General features: G+C 44.4%; 2 protein-coding genes across 3 annotated transcripts; one reads left to right on the top strand and one right to left on the bottom strand.

Annotated features, from left to right (window-relative positions):
• Window positions 1-6,515: 6,515 nt before the first annotated feature.
• On the top strand, window positions 6,516-10,879 carry capslb (calcyphosine-like b). Of its 2 annotated transcripts, XM_061061058.1 has the most exons (6): window positions 6,516-6,778; window positions 7,214-7,352; window positions 7,653-7,830; window positions 7,962-8,171; window positions 8,944-9,060; window positions 10,167-10,879. In XM_061061058.1, exons 2-5 carry the CDS (start codon window positions 7,216-7,218, stop codon window positions 9,043-9,045), a joined length of 627 nt encoding a protein of 208 aa, XP_060917041.1. In that variant the 5' UTR covers window positions 6,516-6,778; window positions 7,214-7,215; the 3' UTR covers window positions 9,046-9,060; window positions 10,167-10,879. The 2 variants fall into 2 exon arrangements, with proteins under 2 accessions (XP_060917041.1, XP_060917040.1); XM_061061057.1 differs by lacking the exon at window positions 8,944-9,060 and having other exon boundaries at window positions 6,518-6,778.
• il7r (interleukin 7 receptor) lies at window positions 10,656-17,434 on the bottom strand. Its single transcript, XM_061061054.1, has 9 exons — window positions 17,133-17,434; window positions 15,770-15,902; window positions 15,542-15,696; window positions 15,028-15,179; window positions 14,734-14,933; window positions 14,549-14,561; window positions 14,146-14,261; window positions 13,989-14,061; window positions 10,656-12,942 (listed from the first exon to the last, which is right to left on the bottom strand). The coding sequence occupies exons 1-9, from the start codon at window positions 17,206-17,208 to the stop codon at window positions 12,538-12,540; spliced, it is 1,323 nt and encodes a 440-aa protein (XP_060917037.1). The 5' UTR covers window positions 17,209-17,434; the 3' UTR covers window positions 10,656-12,537.
• Between the last annotated feature and the right edge of the window lie 6,236 nt (window positions 17,435-23,670).

The raw sequence follows: 23,670 nt of genomic DNA, 5'->3' as shown, positions 1-23,670 counted from the left end.
TAGTTTCTGGATTTTAGTGTGGAGATTGTTTCCGTTTTATAATATGGATGGATACATGATTGTGTAGAGAATCCAAAAAACATACAATAATGCCACATGAAGAAATGTGTAAGATCATCATGAGTCACTTTTACTCATTAAGTATTTAACAGTCAGTCACCTGAACTCCATCAAATCTTTTTCTCTTTCTAAAAAAAACATGAGTTTTGTCCTCATTCTGTCTCCACAGATGGGAAAAGGTTGCTGTCTTTGCCGGATGAATGTTGTGGTTCCGCTCGTACCTTAGGGCCCTGGCTGCTGCTGAGGATCCCTTACACCAGCTGCCACATTGGATCATGGGTGTGCTTTGTCTTTTAAATTAATATAACTGAAAGCACTTTGCAGCTAGTTCAGGAAGTTCTAACACAAGTTAACTCTAAATGCCCTGACACACCAAAGAGATCGTAGGCCGTCCATCCTTGTTGGACCGTTGGTGATCGGTCGTCGCCCTAGTTCATGCGATGTGTCCGGCTCAGTCGCTACCCGCCAGGGTCGCCAATTCGACATGTTGAGAGGGATCTCTCTGATTGGCTGTTGGAAGGTTTCATTTATCTCCAGCTCTCCTCACAGGTTCAGGAAAGCCCCTTGAGCCTGTCGCTGTAGTATCCATTCTTTCACCCATTAGTGCGGTTTCTCCTTATTTGTCTCCTCCGCCTCTTCTTTTCTTTTTCCACTGAAAGACGAAGGGCTGACAACGCCAGCACCATTTTCAACTTTTTATCAGACATTATTATCCATTAGTAGGCGACCTATAATACGAGTGGTGAGCGACAGCGGTGTGAAAATGGTCTTCTCGTATCATAACAACCGACTACTGCCACCCTTCACGCATGCACAGAGCGCATGTGGTGGTGGTTGGCCGTCGCTGTGTGTCGTCTTTAAAGTGGCAGCAGGAAATAAATATCTTCTACGTCTGACTCTGGATACAACCAGATATTCTTAAACGATTCAGGAGTCTGGTTAACTTGGCTAAACAATCTTGCGTTCTTATTTGATGTTGTATTGAATAATGATCATTGTGTACAAGACTGAAAATGGTCAGTAGGTTAAACCCTCAAATGTTCGCTCTGTAAGAGAACAAAGTCAAAAACTGGTTCTTCCTGGTAACAATATATTTTCTCTCCAGAATTCAAATGGAACAGTTTCACAGTTGAAACTGCGATATTTCGACCATCTGCTGCAGGAAAATGTGACTTCTGTTGCTTCCTGTGAGAATCCTTCAACGTCTAGGCAACTTTCATCCCCTATGGTGAGTTGCAGAAAGAATGATGTCACAGTGAAACTGCCACTTGGAACGAAACTGAAGAAGGTCAAAGCTCTGGGTAAAAACGTCACTGTTGGGAGGGTGCTAACTTCAAAGATCAAAGGTGCAGCATTTGTGCAGATATCAAATCCAGCAGACATGGTAAGGATGGCCTGACACATGATCCAAACTATAAACTTTGAGAATGAATGCTAATAAGTGATTGTTTTCCAGGATTCCATCTTTGAAATGATTTATGTGGACTTGGCTGGGGAAATGTTCACGATGCTGGCAGCTTGCTTCAATGCAGCACCACTTATTATGCAGGCTCGTCACCCCAGAGCTGTTCAGGAAATGGTTCTGTTTGAGCTTTGGGATTTTGAAGCGATTCCTATTGAGCCATTTAATCCAGAGGCCCAGACATTTTTTGATAATGTCAACTTTGAGTTTTGGGGATTCAGTGCAATTCCAATTAGGCCGTTTACTGGTGACCAACCCACTATTGCAACGCCAGCTGCCTCTACTACTTCAACCACCTCTACAACGGCGGCCTCTACAACGTCAACCACAGCTGCCTCGTCCACCTCAACAACAGCAGCCTCCACTACTTCAAACACAGCTGCATCAACCACCTCTACGACGTCAACCACAGCTGCCTCGTCCACCTCAACAACAGTAGCCTCTACTACTTCAACCACCCCTTCATCCACCGCCTCTACGACGTCAACCACAGCTGCCTCGACCACCTCAACAATAGCAGCCTCTACTACTTCAACCACCCTTGCATCGACCACCTTTACAACGGCGGCCTCCAAGACGTCAACCACAGCTGCATCGACCACCTCAACAACGGCAGCCTCTACTACTTCAACCACTTCTACGACGTCAACCACTGCTGCCTCGACCACTACCTAGAAGATTCCCCCCCTTTCCACTTCCTCAATCATTTTCTCACTGTATTTCTATCTAATAAACCTAAGCTTTATGATCATACTATGTCTTTTTGAAACATGAACTGGTATTAAACGCATAGGTTATTAGAAAAATATTGAATCTATTTAGACATTAGCTGCTTCTGAAATACAGTGTGTTTTTTAATGAAGATGCGTTCTTAAATCCTACCATTCATAATATTTAGCTTTGTCTATTTTCGGCAAATAAAAACCCTAAATTTTTTTATCACTAGCATTTTAGCAAATTAATTCAATTCAGTCATTCTGCATTAGATGGAACAATTTATTGTAGTTTCATTCCAGGAACTTTAAATACTGTCCTTCACTGAGTATGTTTTAGAGCACCTAGATAAACTTTGCTGTAATCTCTCATTTACATGAATCGGTTTTGTAAACTAGATGCATGCCTGAAGGACATTATGATTGGGATGACCAGAAATGTTTTGCAGCGTTACTCAGAAAACTGAAGCTATTGTGCTTGGACCTAAAAACATCACACTTTGTATTAAGATAAAACTGTCCTTCGTGGTCTCTAGCATCTAGCAACACTGTAAGGGATCTGGGAGTTCTGTTTGATCAAGTTATGTCCCTTAACTCTTGCATATAATAAATGTCTAGGACAGTGTATTTTCACCTCCGTAATGTATCTAAATTCAGGCATATCCTTTTGCAAAACTATACAGAAAAACTTGATCATGCATCCTGTACTGCCTCTACCATGGCAGCATCTACGGCCTCAACCACTGCAGCCCCTACGACTTCAACCACGGCAGCCTCAACTACAGCAACATCTACGACTTCAACCACAGCAGTCTCTATAGCTTCTACCACCGCAGCTTCAACTACAGCAGCCTCTACAACGGCAGCATCTACGACTTCAACCACAACAGCCTCTACAGATTCAACCACTGCAGCCTCAACTACAGCAGCCTCTACAACGGCAGCATCTACAGCTTCAACCACAGCAGTCTCTATAGCTTCTACCACTGCAGCCTCAACTACAGCAGCCTCTACAACGGCAGCATCTACAGCTTCAACCACAGCAGCCTCTACAGCTTCTACCACCGTAGCTTCAACTACAGCAGCCTCTACAACGGCAGCCTCTACAGCTTCTACCACCGTAGCTTCAACCACAGCAGCCTCTACCACCTCTACAACGACAGCCTCTACTGCCTCAACCACTGCAGTGTCTAAGACATCAACCACGGCAGCCTCTACCACCTCAACTACAGCAGCCTGCAGTGGTTGAAGCCGTAGCGGCAGCCTCTACGGCCTCAACCACGGCACTATATAGAGAAATTCCCCCACATCCACTTTGTCAAACTTCCTCCTACTGTTTTTTTCCAATTAAACCTAATGCTGATGATTATACCATTGTGAGCTCTGTAGTTCTTGAAATGTTGCAGTTTCAGGCATTAGCTGTTTTTCCCTCTCAATACAGATTGTTTCATATTTAAAGTTCCTTGAGTAGTCGGCTATATAAGCTCAAGTCCATTTACAATCATTAGTTATTTCAATAGGCCTTAATAGAAGTATGATGGTCATTGCAAAAATCAACTCCAGATGCTTGTCGTTCGATATGTTTTGTTGACATGCAAACCGTGAAGTTTCCCCTGAACTTAATTTTTGTGTTTATCCCTTATATTCCATTTTTTAAATATTTCAAAAAATGTTTTTACTACTTGTAGGCAGTAGTTGCTACTTAAATTCATGGTCGTTGCCATATTGTAAATGCTGATTCTATCAAACTTTCAGTTAATCTAAAGGCCCTGACAAACCAAGGAGATAGGCGGTGAGCGGTTGCCCCCCTAGTTTTTGCGGAGTGCCTAGCTCTGTCGCTACCCGATGGCCCCAATTGGCCTCTTTTTTGGCCAATTCCATATGTTGAATCGGCATGAGCCGTCGCCAGCGCGGTTGGGGATAGGACTCTCTCTGATTGGCTGTTCAGCTAAGTGAAACAGGAGAGCCAGTGCACGAGAAGAAATACGGAAGCGCATCTTCTATTCTTGTTCAACTAATAAAAGACCAAGGACTGACAACGCCATGTTCACCTTTTTATCAGACATTATTCCGGATTAGAAGTTCCTATGTCACGAGTGTTGAGCAACAGCGGTGAGATAATGGACTTCTCGTGTCACAACAACGGTTTATTTATCCATGTTCTTCCTCGTCCTCTTCCGGTTTCACCTTTTTGGAATGACGATTACAGACTACTGCCCCCTGCTGGCATGGAGAGTTATTTCCTCTCATACATGAGAAGAACGTACGTTGTGGTTGGCCGTCACCTGCTGACGACACGGGTGGCCTTCGTCAGTTCTTGGCCGTCTGCTTGGTGTGTCAAGACCTTTACACCAGGCAAAGAGCTGGAGCTAAAGCCTGGCTCAAACTGCAGGATAATGGGGCCCATTTGAGGTCTGATTCTTCCTTCCCGACAATCACGTGGTCGCTCCTGACTCAAGGCTTCTCAGAACTGATTATCTGCTCAGTTTATAAGTAGTGTGAGTCGTTTAAAGATCCAATCATAACATCCCTGATCTGCTTTGCGATCGTCGGGAACACCTCGATTTATTTCAAAGGTGTTTGATATTTAGAATTTAAAATCTTAATGATTACGTAATGAAAGGGTCTGGCAGAAGTCATGTGTGATTCCAATCACCGAGAGAGACGAGGGAGGACAGTAATAGGCTAATTGTAATAGAGGCCACCAGAGGCAGGAGGCAACCCGCACATGTGCGCCGGACTACTTTAATGCTCATAGTTACAATCGTACTTCCAGCTCTTGCTGAAGAATAGACAATCCATGTTGCCCGCGTCTCCCAAGACAATTCTTCACACAAAATTAAAAAAAAATAATCCCACATTTAACCGCCGGCTCCATTGTTCACGTAAGGTCAAAGAACAATAATCTTAAGGAAATCCTGTAGTATTTGATGTGCCAAGATTTTCATATCTTGTAGGGTGAGCATGTTTGAGATTATGGAGATGAATATCTGTTACGATTCTCCTAAAGTGTGTGATGCTGCCCGAATTCAAAATTGGGAAGGATTTTAAAACTCCTGCAGTGTGAGCCAGGCTTAAGGCGGGCCTTAACAAGGCTGTAAACATGTTTTTCTATTGTCAAGACGACATTCTATTAAGAGGGGTGTAAATTATTCTGGTTCTTTTGGAGCCAGCCTCAAGCGAACACTCAAGGACCTGCAGTTCCACATTGGTTCCCTTTTCTAACACCCGAGGTTGCCGCTGGTTTCTTACTTGATTCTTAACTTGTTATCTATCAGTTGGTTAAAATGTAGACATTTGAGGATGTTAACCCCCCCTAGTTTAAGGTTTCTTTTCTTATCACTTCTTATTCCAGTTTTTAAAATGCTGAAAATGTCAACTTTGATACCATTTTCCGCCTGGCAACCAGGAGCCAATCATGAGTCAGGTGAAGAATCGGTCAGCGAATTAGGAGCCCCAGCTCCTTTGCCTTTTGAAGGTTTCTGTTTTCACGCTGCTAGAAAGTGCAAAATCATTTAATTTCTGCCATGACAGTGAAAAAACTCAAATTAAACTAATGTGACATTCAGACACAAGTTCAAACAATTAATTTGATTTAAACTGTCAGACCAGTCACACACATTTCTAAGATATTGTCTTATTGTTATAAGATCATTTGTGCTTTCTGTTGTTAATAAAGGAAAATAAAATCCAGTGTGAATGAGATACATCAGATCACTGACTCTGATATGGTTCGCTGCTTCTCCACATATCTCAGACAGTGAGACGGCTCATTCTGTCACTGTCATTTTTAACAGCCTAGTGATTTTTGTTTCCCTCATTTACCTGCTTTAACACTCATACAGCCAGAAACGAGGATGTCCCCAAGAGGGCAGTGTTGTATTCTCTAAAATATAAAGAGTGAACCCATAAACACAGATTTTTCTAAACTATCCAGCTACAGCCCTGGAGTAGAGAAACTACAAAGATGATATGCTAAATGTCGACTGCAAAAACAAAGCACACAGGATTTCAGTCATCACTGATTTGATGGAGTTAAAACATCAGCAGCTGCTCGTGAGGATGATGTGATAACTTTACTAATGTGTGCTGATCATAGACTGTACTGTAAATAATAATATACAGTCTATGGTGTCTGATTCTCCCACTGACACAACAACACGTCCTTATCATACCAATAACAGACAGTTTAAGGCTTTTAATGTGGAGGAACCCCGGAAAGAACTGAGGCTTTTACTGTGAAAGAAACTCAGGAAGTGCTGATCTAACGCTGCTGGTGAAGTTAGCTAACACTTGACTCTCGGTAAAGTTCACTCGGTAAGTTCGTTACTTTAACGTCGTGAAAACGTAACTGAACGTGAGTGAACCGGTTCGGTATCGACACCATGGTGATAATACGGAGGTGATCCATTTCTATTCATGTTAGATTGGGCAGCCAATCAGAGCAGACAACATGACATCTCCATAGTAACGCGGATCGTTTGGGGAGGGGCAGTAATAAGACTCCCGGTTGTTGTTTCCTGCTGAATATTAGAAAGTGTCGGTGAGTTTCAGTCGAATATAACCTCTCTGAACTTATTTTATATTTAATGTGTTTTTTATGTAATAATTATTGAAATGTGTTTATAATAGCGATTTATAATATACGAGCGCGACAGCCCTCCACTTCCTGCTGTCACGAGCCTGCAGACACAGTTAGGAGCAGAACCAGAAACTATTAACCCTCTATGGTACCATAAGGCCATACCAGCATAAGAGTATTGTATTTGTAAGGATAAGACTGAGAATGTATAGATTTTGTAATGTTTTTATAAGAATATACTTACTTATACTTTATCTGCACATATGATGATTTAATATAGGAGATAATTTGCACCTTATATGTGACAATTTCCTCCCAGATGTTCAGAAACAGTGAGGAAGGTCTTTGTGTGTGTTTGTGTACATGATTGTTCTCCTGTTCTGTTGTTGCCGTCAGTGATGGCGGGGACGTCGAGACACGATCAAGAGATGGCAATGAACGCCAGGCGTCGTCTGTCGGAGTGTTTGGACCCCGTGGAGCGGCTCAGACTGCAGTGTCTGGCCAGAGGATCGTCTGGGATCAAAGGACTGGGCAGGTGAGCTCCTCATGAACCTGGTCCTGAACGGGTTGACTTGATCAGAAGGTCATCAGCCCAGATCAAATGTCTGAGGCTGATACTGTTAGTAAAGGTCGGATTAGAGAAGTCCTCCTCCACTGAGACGAAGATATCCACTTTTAATCTACAATCTTTTTCAAAACTGGTGCCTACATTACCCAGAATGCTCCTCTTCAGAATACTGGTTATTTTCTTCTGAAGTTGACATGACACTTTGTATTTATCTGACAGCTGGAGATTTTTAATACGTTCTTTCATGCTGTGTTGGTGTGTTCTCAGGACCTTTAAAATAATGGATGATGATAAAAATCGCTCTCTGGACTTGAAGGAGTTTCTGAAAGGTTTGAACGATTATGGGATCCTGATCGAGAAACAGGAAGCAGCGGATATCTTTCAGCGCTTCGATCACGACGGGAATGGGACCATCGACTTCGACGAGTTCCTCATCACCCTGAGGGTAAAACTGCAGACCCCTCACCGTGCGGCCAGGAGCGGGAAACCTTCCCTCATTCAGCCACGGAGGTCATTATTCTGGATTCAGTTAGAATCCCATTGATGAATAAACATGTGGTCTTTCTGTTGTTGCAGCCGCAGATGTCTAAGGCCAGGAAGGAGGTGGTCATGCAGGCGTTTCGGAAGCTGGATAAGACGGGAGACGGCGTGATCACCATCGAAGACCTGAGGGGGGTTTATAACGCCAAGTACCACCCCAAGTATCAGAACGGGGAGTGGACAGAGGATCAGGTGTTCAGGAAGTTCTTGGACAGCTTCGACTCGCCATACGACAAAGACGGAAAGGTAACAGACGCAGTTAGCCTGACGAGCGTGTTCATCCGACTGTTACTGTCGGAGACTTAAAGACGATGACCCGAGCGTGACAGAAGGAGTCTTATTCAAACCTGGGGGGTAAAGTTCACATTCTGTGTGTTCTGTGTTTGAATGCACGAGCGGTTTCTTTCCCCTCCTCCCATTTATAAAGTGCATGCAGGTATTAGTAACACGCACGTGCGTCTTTATTCACAGGCGTGTGTGATTTAGTGATTAGCAGACGTTTTATTAATATTTCCAACAGTTTAGAGAATGTTAAAACAGTGATATGAAAAGGATTGAGAAAAACTGCTCTCGCCCACTAACGCATCAGCACCCACCATCAGCTCCCCTCCAATCACACATCAGCATACAGCATGCAGCACCAGCTCCCGTCCAATGAGTGACAGGCAATGAGCTCTCATCCAATCACACAGCAGGTACCTGCAACACAGCACAGGAGGGACAGGTGCAACATAGGAAAAAGCAAAGCCATGAAGGCGGATCTAATAATAATAAAAAAATATAATCCCAGACTTTACACTGAACTTGTGACTCACAGTCATCCATGTCACCTCCCAGACTCTGTTCAGTGTAGACATGAAGATGTGTGAAAGGTTTGTCATGTTCCTCGCCTTTAAAGGACTTACAGACACAGAGCACAGCTGTTCTGCGTCTAAGCTTCCCGTCCTGAGTGTTGTCGTCAGAGGACGGCCGAGCGAACACAATGTACTGAAGCTAACGCTGGTGTTCCTCTCTGAAGGTGACTCAGGAAGAGTTCATGAATTACTATTCTGGTGTGAGCGCTTCCATCGACACAGATGTCTACTTTATCGTGATGATGAGGAGCGCCTGGAAACTCTGAGCGAGCGGTGTTCTGGTATAAACTAGCTCATGTTGGCGGTGGTGGTGGTGGTGGTGGTGGTGGTGGTGGAGGGAGGGCGCAGCGGCTTCCCGTTTCTCTCTGTTTTCTTTGTTTCCTCAACGACTCTGTTCTCTGTTTCCTTCTGCTGGAGTGGAGCGATTATTTATGGGAATATTTGCACATTAAAGCAGCATGTGTAACTCTGACGCCTAGTGTTTAAAATGGGTACTGCAGTCTACATTCTAAACATTGTAGAGAGCTGTCTCTCTCTCTCTCCCCCCGCCCCCTCCTCTCTAGAGTCGATGCTCACACAGGTCACCATGTGGTGGACACTGAAGCTTCAGTGTTTATCCAGCTCTGCATCGGTCTGTAAACCTTTCTATGTTCTAACCTCTCTCCATTTTTCAAAAGCATCTCCAATATTGATCCTAGTTTGAGCACGTTTCTGCTCGTGGAGCTTATTAGAAACATGCAGAGGCTTTTTAGGTCGGGTACAATCACTTCTATCTGAACCACTTCTCTTGCCCACTTCCATCGCTGCAACACCTGTTGGTTTGACCTGATAACTGCTCTCATATCTGGTAAACCGAGGGGCGTCTGACTGAATGTCTGTTAACGATTCATCTTAGATTCATCAAAGTTTTATAGAGCTGAAATAAACTCGGTGTAGATGCTTTTTTATTGGAGGTGATTCATTAATAAAAGGATTCCTCTTTTTGGACAGAAACCACCTGCTTCATGGTCTTCATGGATTAACTGACCTCATCTCTCATGCTTTTACTTTGAAGTTTAACTCTCATGCTTTTACTTTGTAGTTCAACTCTCATGCTTTTACTTTGTAGTTTAACTCTCATGCTTTTACTTTGAAGTTTAACTCATGCTTTTACTTTGTAGTTCAACTCTCATGCTTTTACTTTATAGTTTAACTCTCATGCTTTTACTTTGAAGTTCAGCTCTCATGCTTTTACTTTGTAGTTTAACTCTTATGCTTTTACTTTGTAGTTTAACTCGTGATTTTACTTTGAAGATTAACTCTAGTTTACCTCTTCAGACTCCTCCTTCTTGTCGTCTCGTTCTGAACGTTGTCATTCTGTCTGATGTAAAATTCTTTGTTCTGGCAGGTGACCAAAGAGGAGTTAATCAACTATTACTGCGGAGTCAGCGCCTCTATCGACAGCGACGTCTACTTCATCCTCATGATGAGAAACGCCTGGAAGCTTTGAGTCTGATTAGACCTGTCCTACCTGCCCAACCACTCCTACCTGTCCTACCTATCCTACCTGTCCTAACTACCCAACCACTCCTACCTGTCCTACCTATCCTACCTGTCATACCTACCCAACCACTCCTACCTGTCCTACCTACCCAACCACTCCTACCTGTTCTACCTATCCTACCTGTCATACCTGTCCTGTAATAATGAGTATGATTTTATAATCCACATTGTTTTGCTTGATGTCGGGCTTTTGTCTTTATGTTGTAACTTTTTGTGCTTTTAGTTAAAAGTTTAAAAGTTTTAAGAGATTTTGAACATTTGTGATTTTAATGTTAGAAATATTTTATTCTACATGTACATGTGTTTTTCTGAAGGTAAACACAAGGGGGCAGTATGACTTTATAACATGTTTTTATTGATATGCATAAAACCACAGACTGTTAAAGTAAAAAGATACATTGGTACATTGGTTATATTTTAGAATATGTTGTAACAATAACTGAGATTAGAGCCACATTAAAAAAATACTTTGTGAACAAAGTCGTAACGCTACAAGAATAACCGTAAGATAAAAGCTGAATCACCTGCATAGTTGTAAAAAATAAAGATGTACTATTTGGCCTTTTATATTTAGGCTCTTTTCTCCAACTTGATCTCCTAATATGATGACTTTATTCTGAAATACAACACCTTATAAGGTCTTCATCCCTAAACTCTCAGGTGTTAATGTGCCCTTTGCTCTGTGCTGTGCAGCAGGTACAATCAGACTTCAAAGTTTCTGATATCTTATAAAAGTTCATTCTGACCATTTCAGTCTGCGCAGAAATAAAAATCGAGGTGCATGTTGTGCTACATATTTTCAGAAGCAGCTTTGTGTTTGTCGTGTCCACAAACAGTCGGGTCAGGCCTCTGCAGCTCTGCAGCTCACCTGCAACTCAAAGTGATGTCAGTGCTGAGCAAAGGAAAGCAGCTGTTTCACAGACAGAAGAGTCTGAGTGTCCTGAATGAGGAGGTGTGCATCAGGAGTTTGTTTCCCTTCATGCAGATTTGAGCAGCTTTGTTTGAAAGGACCTCGCTGGTGTTTTCAGATATTTTTAACTGTGGTCTGTATAAATCATGGATGTACTCTCAGTGACGTCATCAGGGGTTTCTGAAGAGAGGAGTTGTGAAGCTGAATGAAGGTGGTCACCATGTTGGCAATACTGACTCTACCTAACTTTAGATCAGTCTAGAAACTGGCAAAGCTGCGGTTTGGCCGACTCCTTGCACACACAACCATGAGCGAGTAGGTGGAGTACAACAACAATGGCGGAGTTCTGTTTGTGCTGATCGCTCTGTTGAATTAAGAAATGGTTCTCCAGCTAAGTGAAGATTAACCGCTCCATCATCAAATACTGAATCGACCTACACGCCTGAGAAGGAGCAGCCACAAGGCGATTAGCCGTTAGCTGTTTCTGTATGTTTACCCCTCACCGCTCTGAAGAGGGAAGAGTCTGGTTGTTTTATAAACCTCCTACTGTCTCAGAAGGTCGTACTGATTGGTCCAAAGTGCAGGATCATTCCCCACTCTCTCTCCCTGATTTCTGACTCTATCCACTGTCCTATCTATCCATTAAAAGGCACAAAAAGCCCCCCCAAAAAATCGAAGACAAAGTGCTGATCCTCAGTCTGCCAAAACTACCCGGATGTGGTAATGATTCTGGAAAAACTACAGTCAGCAGCTGTTGAAGTAAACAGTGAGGAGGTCCAACGTGTCTGAAGGTCGTGGACTAATCTGTCCAGTCGGCAGTTTGAGGAGTTGTTAGTACACAAAAAACAAGATATAATGAAAACATCAAAATAAACATCAAAAGCAACAAAATACTTCAAGTCTATATTTCCATGTCCCCAAATCAAAGAGTGCAGTCGATCGTTCTGCTGTCAGTGAAACACCATTCTCTCTTCGACCTGCAGAATTACAGACATTTATGAGGAGGCAGGCTGATGCGTCGTCCTCTTCATTCATACCTGACATCCTTCAGGTGAACTTCATGAATCATCATGTGATCACTCTGGAGTCACCTGGGATTCATGAATCCAGATGACCCACATACTTCAGTCCGGACATCAAGTGGGCACTGAAAAAAAAACCAGACTTTTTCTTTAAGGTTTGGTGGCCTCTCAGATGCATCTCGGGGCCTCATGAGGGGTCCTGACCCGCAGATTGGGAAGCACTGATAAGAGCATCCTCAGGTGTAGCTGGTTGTCTCCTAGTCTTCCACCCTCCTCCTCCTGACCTATTTGATCTGATAGAAGCTGGACATGGTGACGTAGGCCTCCTCCTGCTGACTCCCTCCTGACTCCTCCCCCTCGTTTCCTCCCTCGCTGTGCTCTTGAGGGGGCGTGTGAGGTCTCTGCTCATCCTGGAGGAAGTTGATGGAGGACGGACCGCTGCTCTGGACGCCGTCCTCCACGTCTGAGGAGCTCCTGCTCAGCAGGCCGGACAGCTCCTCGGTGCTGATGCTGGTGATGGTGGTGGAGCACTCGGAAGTCTGGGTGGAGCAGGGAGGAGTCGAGGAGCTGCTGTTAGCTGCAGGAGGAGTCGGAGGGTCGGTCTCCTCACACGGCTGCTCCTCTGATTTGGCCAAAGGAGACACTCTCAGAGCGCTGAACTCTTCAGGTTTGAAGTTCAGCAGGAGGCCCTGCAGCAAAGAGACGTCGAAATATTATCGAACAGGAGATGAAATCTAAACATCAGAACCACTAACAGAACTGTTTCTACGACGACCAACAACAACGAGCACAAAACAATAAACTCCACACCACAGCCACGGAGCGTTTCTGGCCACCAGATCTGACTGACCCACCCTGACAGATGTTTAAAATCTGAACAGATGAGGATGATCGAACAGCTCAACTCTAAACTCTGAGATCTCACTGAATCTCTCACCATCACAGGTCAGAGGAAACAAACATGGAGGACGGCGGGCAGGAAGAGGTGGTGATCGTTTTTTTTTGGACTTTTTACTGGAAATTAATTTAGTTCAACGAACGATTCAAGTTCACGTTCAACTCTGGACAAAGTCGTGGAGACAGAGTGAACATGTTCTGTACGTGTTACAGAGCGAGCAGGAGGAGAGTAAAAACTAATTTGCTTAGGTTGTTGTTCGTCCTTCTTCATGTAGCTCGCTGGAAATGCTGTCTCAGTCTAACTTTCAGTCAACCTAACGACAGGCTGAGAGCTGGAGCTGAGGCGGGTTTTAAACCTCCTGACAAACCGTTACACTGCGCCCACCTGTCAATCAGGTCAGCTACACGCCTTATTGTGAATAACTCTTATCCTTCATCAAATCAAAACTGATGAGTCATCAAAACATTCACCCCCCCCGTACAGTGTGTGTCGATCGAGACATGAGCTAATCAGACCTATTTGTTTTTTTGAACCAGGCTGTAAACATGTTAATCTCTGCTGTAAAAACAGGCTTTTTAGAATGGGTGTGTATGTGACTTCCTGTGCTTCTGCAGCCAGCCTCTAGTGGACACTCGAGGAACTGCAGGATTTTACACTTCAGCACATCATTCTGAGCAGATCACTGGGGATAACCCTTTACAGCACAGAACATCTGACAGGATCATCTTAGAAACATTCAAACATCTTGACTTTGATTGTCTGACCTGATCTAACAAATCACATCTTCAAAATAAACATCACAAGTCTGTGGTTTTGGAGACTGGAGGACAGTCTCACCTTATTGGGCCTGCAGATCTGCACCAGAGTGTGTTTGGGGTGGGGGATGCTCGGCCACATGTAGGAAAAGATCCTGCAGAGGAGAGAGGAATATAAACACCACGTGTCACAAACATCATAAATCATCAAATAGTCTCACACAGCGGAGGCGTCTCACTTGATTTTCCAGAAGAAAACAACACAGGAAGTGACGAGCAGCAGCACGACGAGGCACACCGTCAGTCTGCGCGTCGACACATCCGTCTGTGTGTGGACTCTTTGTTCTAGAACAACAAAAGAGGAGAGAGAGAGTTCAAATAAAAAGATCCGCCCTCTGAAGCCACAGTGAAAACATGGCTCCAGGCTGATCGGTGACAAATCATGTGATATCCAATATTCAGACGGAGTGTACGGCCACACTGGATCGTCTCACTACTACATTAAAAATCATTCCTAGGACTCCTTCGCACACAAAGGATCCTTACTTTGGAATTTATCAGTTAGAGGTTAAAATAGCAGGGAAACTCTTTCACACTTCCAAAACATTTGGAGTGATACGTTGGTCGATGTTTTTGTTTACCTGCAGTCGGCCGCGATCTTCTCTTATGTATCTGTCTAACTTAATTGGCAACGTTGAGATTTATTAATTGAACTTTGATGAGAAACACGACGTCTTCCTCCTCCTTTTTCTTGAAATCTTTTATTTCCTGATAAATAAGTACAGACTAAATATCCGCCCTGATTAAAAACAATCAAAACAAGTTTTAAAGAATTATCTTCAGCGCTCGATAATGTGGAATCACTCTCACCGTCAGGAGTAAAGAAGGGGGACGAGTTGCTCCACTCGCTCCAGGTGCCCTGTAGGTGTCCGAGTGGTATGGCTCGCACTCGGACGTGGTACTGTGTGTTCAAGGTCAGGTGCTGCATGCTGACCTTCAGAGTGTCTGAGGACGACACGTTCTGAGTCTGAGGACAAAGAGGAGACACAGACGTGACCTCGGCCGTCTCCAATAAAGAGAGAGAACTACAGAAGAAGAAGAAGAAGAAGAGGGGGTGTTACCAAGGAGCTGCCTGCGCTCCAGATCAGCAGCTGGAACATCTGGTTCTCTACTTTCAGGTACTCTCGGCGGTACAGGGTCTGAATGTGGAACACGGCCTGGTAAGAGTCGAGGTCAAAGGTCACGTTGAACACCTTAGGGCTCCTTGGTTTCACTGCAGGGACAGGAAGAAGCAGATGACACAGTAAGTGGGGGGGGGACTACATTTTTGTTTGCACTTATGCATTTTTTTTGCATTTTTCAACACCGGACTTTGCTGCTTGGTTTGGTGCCAAATTATTTTTATTTGTAAAAGACTTTCATCCAAAATCCTGTTCCCTGAGCGCCCCCTGCAGGCCTGGAGCACTTAGGTTGTAATCTCTGTATAAAGAATGGACAACCTACAGTGAAGCCTTATTTCAAATCTATGGGCTGCTGCAGCACATTTGGCCTTGTTGGCCACCGTAGTTTCCCCTCTTGGCACCCAGACCTGAGTTCAAAGGTTTGTTCAAACAGTGTGAGAGAGCTGCTGTGTACCGATCTTCATCAGTTCCACGGTGGTCGTAATCCGCCGTCCTCTCTTCAGGTAGACGGTCACATTGTAGTCACCCAGAGGATTCAGTTGTGTGGAGTTCACCGTGTCCCCGCGTCCCTTAATGCAGTCTTTGATCTTTTGGTCCCAGTCTCTGTAGCTGAACACAAACACAGTCATGAACACATCCTGCTCTCTGGATGCTGCTGATGTTCACCTGAAGAATCATTTACCACATGGTTATCCTCTGGATGCTGTCGGCCTCTTCATCTTCATCATCCTCGCTGTCGCCCCCCCCTCCCTCCAGTCGACAGGTCAGACTGCAGCTGTCCAGCATGACGTGAGAGAAGCAGCTGAGTCCTGGTTCTGAAACACAAACGTGACGAGGAAAGAAATGATTCTGACACGTTCCAGAGTTTGAGTTGTTCTTCTTCTTTATCCTGACGGATCAAATCTGTGTTCAGACGCTTAACTCAAATTCATACTCTGCTAAAAGCAGCTGCTCGTCTCCTCTTTACACCTCTATAAACCTAACAACAGCAACACAACAGCAACAACACAACAGCAACCACATGACAACAACATGACAACACGACAGCAAAAACATCTGTACAGTGTGTGCCGATAACGACATGAACTATTCAGACGCAAACTGTCTTTTAACCAGGCTGTACACATGTTCATTTCTGCTGTAAAGTCGGACATTTTAATTTAGGAAAGGGACAAGGATTTATTAGCTTTTACAGACAGACTCTAGTGGACACTGGAGGAACTGCAGCTGTAAAGTTGGATATTTTAACATGGGGCTCTATGGGGACTGACTCACTGCAGGAGACAGACTCTAGTGGACATGGGAGGAACTGCAGCTGTAAAGATGGATATTTTAACATGGGGCTCTATGGGGACTGACTCACTGCAGGAGACAGACTCTAGTGGACACTGGAGGAACTGCAGCTGTAAAGTTGGACATTTTAACATGGGGCTCTATGGGGACTGACTCACTACAGGAGACAGACTCTAGTGGACATGGGAGGAACTGCAGCTGTAAAGATGGATATTTTAACATAGGGCTCTATGGGGACCGACTCACTGCAGGAGACAGACTCTAGTGGACACTGGAGGAACTGCAGTTTTTTTTGCACTTCTGCATTTGGTCATTTTTCAACACCAGAGGTTGCGGCTTGGTTTGCCGCCAAATTAATTTTCTCCCTAAAGGGCTTTCATCCAAAATTCTGTTCCCTGAGCGCCCCCTGCAGGCCTGGAGCATTTAGATTGTGCAGCATAGACTGTATAAAGAATGGACAGCCTCAAGTGAAACCAAACCATGTAGCGCTCCCCCTGCTGACTGACTGCAGTATACACCTCAAGACACGACAACAACAACAACAACACGACAGCAACACACAGAAAGAGAACTCCACCTGCTCTGCATGAAATAAATATGATTTTGCTGTTTTTTATTTAACTAAAAAAAATGTTTTAATCAAATAAACACAAAGGAATAAAAGCTGATACTAACTCTGTGGAGATAATTAATGAAAATGTTAATAAATCAGATTCAGTTTGTTTATGAACAGAAGTTTAGTTTGTTCTCACCTGAGTCTGAGTCTCCACTCTGAGCCTCTCCCCCGACCAGGAGGAGGAACACAGTGACTCCACACACACACAACATCTCCTCCTCATCTGCTTCTCTGCTCTTCTCTGTTACTCCCCGTCGTTCCTCCTCACAGCAGCAGACTGAACTCCTCTCTCCTAAGCAGACTTGTGAAGCTGTAGACTCTCCAGCTGACAGCTCTCCTCCTCAGCTGGTGGGGAGGGAGGGATGGGGGTGTAAAGGCGGGAGGAAGAAGGAGGAGACGAGCAGAGGAAGGAGGAGGTGCTGCTCTCTCGGTGGAGTTTTTACTCACAGGATGTTCTGTAAATCTGAAACCATCCACAGCAGGCTGCAGCTCCTGTACAGAGAAGTCTTCTTCAACACAGCATGATGAAATTATGGTCCCATTTAGAGTTAGGGGCGGGGCAACCTGTGCCTGACAGGTCTATAGATCTATAATCAGAGAAACATCTCCCTACATGTTTCTGTCAGAATCTGTTGAACCTGCAGAGTCTTCCTCTCTGTCAATCTGCAACCATGAAGCAGAAAGTCAACCAACAACCTACAGACCACTTCCTGTCAACTCCTCTGCTCTGTTTTCAAACACAAGGTTATTTACTACAGCTCAGAGGGAACATCAGCTGACCCCGACACAACAACACCTCAATAACACCTCTGACACCTGTCAGTCAACAACACCTCAGACACCTGTCAGTCAACAACAACATCAACACCTCTGAGACCTGTCAGTCAACAACAACATCAACACCTCTGAGACCTGTCAGTCAACAACAACATCAACACCTCTGAGACCTGTCAGTCAACAACAACAACACCTCTGAGACCTGTCAGTCAACAACATCAACACCTCTGAGACCTGTCAGTCAACAACAATAACACCTCTGACACCTGTCAGTCAACAACAACATCAACACCTCTGACACCTGTCAGTCATCAACAACAACAACACCTCTGAGACCTGTCAGTCAACAACAACAACACATCTGACACCTGTCAGTCAACAACAACAACACCTCTGACACCTGTCAGTCAACAACACCTCTGAGACCTGTCAGTCAACAACAACTACAACAACACCTCTGACACCTGTCAGTCAACAACAACAACACCTCTGACACCTGTCAGTCAACAACACCTCTGAGACCTGTCAGTCAACAACAACTACAACAACACCTCTGACACCTGTCAGTCAACAACAACACCTCTGACACCTGTCAGTCAACAACAATAACACTTCTGACATCTGTCAGTCAACAACAACATCAACACCTCTGACACCTGTCAGTCATCAACAACAACAACACCTGTGAGACCTGTAAGTCAACAACAACAACAACACATCTGACACCTGTCAGTCAACAACAACAACACCTCTGACACCTGTCAGTCAACAACACCTCTGAGACCTGTCAGTCAACAACAACAACAACAACACCTCTGACACCTGTCAGTTGTTGGGGTTGTATCAAGTCAACTTTGGTTATATTCTTTAATAATTATGTTTAATTATTAATAATATAAATAAAATATCATTAAACTATGTTTAATCTAGTTTTGGGGCACCACCCTGTACTCAGGGAAATATAACCAAAATATCACTCAAATCAGTCTCAAATTAGTTACTTAATTAATAATATTATTAATAATTAATAACTATATTTAATATATTGAAGGCGTGAAATCCGTACACAAAGCCTTCGCACCCAGCTTATATCACAATGCAAACACACCAGTAATCACAAACAACTGCTCTCTTAAAATATAACAGAATTTATTTAAACAAAGCAACATCAATCCAAAATCAATGAACTTAACCAAACAAATAACTATCATAAACTAATCTAAGCAACAAACATTATCAAGCAAAACTGGTGAATGAGGTGTAAATGTGTGTGTATGTAGATGAGAGAGAGAGAGAGAGAGAGAGAGAGAGAGAGAGAGAGAGAGAGAGAGAAAACAAGATGGTGGAGAGAGACAATGCACCATGTGGCTTCGTCACATGACACGTGACAAAATGGTGGACAACAAAGGAAGCCGTGTGGCTACCTTTTGAAATAGTTTGAGCTCTCTGAGCTGAGTTCAGTAACTGTTACTTAAACACCAGAAAGCCAGTGGCCGGACTGCTTTTATTCAACAGCAGGTACACTGGTCTTTCTGATTGTGAAAGCCGTTGACTGAAGGTAAACTAGCATAGCATTACACACATAGGTGAACACAGCAGTTCATTACAATAAAACAAATGCAGCGGCTTACAACAGATAATAAACAGAATGTGACGTCTTGTCAACAATGATGCATAATTATCAGTGGTTATAAAAGAAAACATAACTATTTCTGAAACTATTTCTGCCCAGACCAAAGCTCTTACTTGGGGTAACTCCTGGTGATCATTGCAAAGCTGGTTAGATCATCACTCTGTTGAATGTTGAATCATCAGATTCAGGCAGGGTTCCTTCGTGGCAGATGTAGGAGGAGGGTAGCGGGATTCAGATCTTCGACCAGAGCGCTGCTCTATAGGGTCTTCTGGTTGCAGGAGCCGAGTTCTTTATGTGTCCTTGTGGATTCAGGGATCAGTGGGCTTCCTTCAGCGCACCTGTCCAGTTGCGTTCAATGACGTCTTACGAAAAATCAAAGGAAAGAAACTCTTCTTTTTGCTCGAACCTGATAGCATCTGATTGTGCCCAAAACTCCTAAAAATATGCAGTGGAAGTAGTCAGCTGAATCCTCTGATGCTTGAATTCAGCATGTGAAAAGCTACCTATACTGAGCAACCTCAGCTCTGGAGTTTAACCTATGTAAGCCAAGATGAGGAAAGGGTTTGTCTCGAATGCTGGAGTCCATCTTGTTGGAGAGTTTATCCTCTGGTGTCGGCAGACCACACTTGAAGAGAAGGAAGCAATGCCTGGCGATTGCTTTTAAAGACTGGAGCTGCCTGTGGGTTTACCTCAGGCCTCCTCCAATGAGGATAGAGAATTCAGACACCCCCCACCCCCCCACTTTTCACACCTATTTGTTAGTTTCTGTTGGGGGGTTGCTGGGCTAAGACCCCTTTGTTTAGTTGCCTCCAAAATAACTCTAGTCAGGCTCGAGACTGTGATACAGGCCTGAGTCCTTTGTCCCACACACATGGCTGAGGCCCAACACAGTCAACAACAACAACAACAAGACCTCTGACACCTGTCAGTCAACAACAACAACGACAACACCTCTGACACCTGTCAGTCGTCAACAACAACAACACCTCTGACACCTGTCAGTCAACAACAACATCAGCACCTCTGACACCTGTCAGTCAACAACAACATCAACACCTCTGACACCTGTCAGTCAACAACAACAACACCTCTGACACCTGTCAGTCAACAACAACAACAACATCAACACCTCTGACACCTGTCAGTCATCAACACCTCAACAACACCTCTGACACCTGTCAGTCAACAACAACACTTCTGACACCTGTCAGTCAACAACAACATCAACACCTCTGACACCTGTCAGTCAACAACACCTCAACAACACCTCTGACACCTGTCAGTTAACAACAACACCTCTGACACCTGTCAGTCAACAACAACATCAACACCTCTGACACCTGTCAGTCAACAACAACAACACCTCTGACACCTGTCAATCAACAACAACAACAACAACACCACTGACACCTGTCAGTCAACAACAATACCTCTGACACCTGTAAGTCAACAACAACACCTCTGACACCTGTCAGTCAACAACAACAACAACAACATCAACACCTCTGACACCTGTCAGTCAACAACACCTCAACAGCACCTCTGACACCTGTCAGTCAACAACACCTCTGACACCTGTCAGTTAACAACAACACCTCCGACACCTGTCAGTCAACAACATCAACACCTCTGACACCTGTCAGTCAACAACAACATCAACACCTCTGACACCTGTCAGTCAACAACAACAACAGCACCTCTGACACCTGTCAGTTAACAACAACATCAACACCTCTGACACCTGTCAGTCAACAACAACATCAACACCTCTGACACCTGTCAGTCATCAACACCTCAACAACACCTCTGACACCTGTCAGTCAACAACAACACCTCTGACACCTGTCAGTCAACAACAACTGACACCTGTCAGTCAACAACAACATCAACACCTCTGACACCTGTCAGTCAACAACACCTCTGACACCTGTCAGTTAACAACAACACCTCCGACACCTGTCAGTCAACAACAACATCAACACCTCTGACACCTGTCAGTCAACAACAACAATACCTCTGACACCTGTCAATCAACAACAACAACAACAACAACAACACCACTGACACCTGTCAGTCAACAACAAAACCTCTGACACCTGTAAGTCAACAACAACACCTCTGACACCTGTCAGTCAACAACAACAACATCAACACCTCTGACACCTGTCAGTCAACAACACCTCAACAACACCTCTGACACCTGTCAGTCAACAACACCTCTGACACCTGTCAGTTAACAACAACACCTCCGACACCTGTCAGTCAACAACAACATCAACACCTCTGACACCTGTCAGTCAACAACAACATCAACACCTCTGACACCTGTCAGTCAACAACAACGACAACACCTCTGACACCTGTCAGTCGTCAACAACAACAACACCTCTGACACCTGTCAGTCAACAACAACATCAGCACCTCTGACACCTGTCAGTCAACAACAACATCAACACCTCTGACACCTGTCAGTCAACAACAACAACACCTCTGACACCTGTCAGTCAACAACAACAACAACATCAACACCTCTGACACCTGTCAGTCATCAACACCTCAACAACACCTCTGACACCTGTCAGTCAACAACAACACTTCTGACACCTGTCAGTCAACAACAACATCAACACCTCTGACACCTGTCAGTCAACAACACCTCAACAACACCTCTGACACCTGTCAGTTAACAACAACACCTCCGACACCTGTCAGTCAACAACAACATCAACACCTCTGACACCTGTCAGTCAACAACAACAACACCTCTGACACCTGTCAATCAACAACAACAACAACAACACCACTGACACCTGTCAGTCAACAACAATACCTCTGACACCTGTAAGTCAACAACAACACCTCTGACACCTGTCAGTCAACAACAACAACAACAACATCAACACCTCTGACACCTGTCAGTCAACAACACCTCAACAACACCTCTGACACCTGTCAGTCAACAACACCTCTGACACCTGTCAGTTAACAACAACACCTCCGACACCTGTCAGTCAACAACATCAACACCTCTGACACCTGTCAGTCAACAACAACATCAACACCTCTGACACCTGTCAGTCAACAACAACAACAGCACCTCTGACACCTGTCAGTTAACAACAACATCAACACCTCTGACACCTGTCAGTCAACAACAACATCAACACCTCTGACACCTGTCAGTCATCAACACCTCAACAACACCTCTGACACCTGTCAGTCAACAACAACACCTCTGACACCTGTCAGTCAACAACAACATCAACACCTCTGACACCTGTCAGTCAACAACACCTCTGACACCTGTCAGTTAACAACAACACCTCCGACACCTGTCAGTCAACAACAACATCAACACCTCTGACACCTGTCAGTCAACAACAACAACACCTCTGACACCTGTCAATCAACAACAACAACAACAACAACACCACTGACACCTGTCAGTCAACAACAAAACCTCTGACACCTGTAAGTCAACAACAACACCTCTGACACCTGTCAGTCAACAACAACAACATCAACACCTCTGACACCTGTCAGTCAACAACACCTCAACAACACCTCTGACACCTGTCAGTCAACAACACCTCTGACACCTGTCAGTTAACAACAACACCTCCGACACCTGTCAGTCAACAACAACATCAACACCTCTGACACCTGTCAGTCAACAACAACATCAACACCTCTGACACCTGTCAGTCAACAACAACAACAGCACCTCTGACACCTGTCAGTTAACAACATCAACACCTCTGACACCTGTCAGTCATCAACACCTCAACAACACCTCTGACACCTGTCAGTCAACAACAACACCTCTGACACCTGTCAGTCAACAACAACATCAACACCTCTGACACCTGTCAGTCAACAACACCTCTGACACCTGTCAGTTAACAACAACACCTCCGACACCTGTCAGTCAACAACAACATCAACACCTCTGACACCTGTCAGTCAACAACAACAACACCTCTGACACCTGTCAATCAACAACAACAACAACAACAACAACAACACCACTGACACCTGTCAGTCAACAACAAAACCTCTGACACCTGTAAGTCAACAACAACACCTCTGACACCTGTCAGTCAACAACAACAACATCAACACCTCTGACACCTGTCAGTCAACAACACCTCAACAACACCTCTGACACCTGTCAGTCAACAACACCTCTGACACCTGTCAGTTAACACAACACCTCCGACACCTGTCAGTCAACAACAACATCAACACCTCTGACACTGTCAGT

This window comes from Labrus mixtus, chromosome 17, assembly GCF_963584025.1.
Source record: "Labrus mixtus chromosome 17, fLabMix1.1, whole genome shotgun sequence".
NCBI classification, from domain to species: Eukaryota; Metazoa; Chordata; class Actinopteri; order Labriformes; family Labridae; genus Labrus; species Labrus mixtus.
This window is presented reverse-complemented; position numbering and strand designations above follow the sequence as displayed.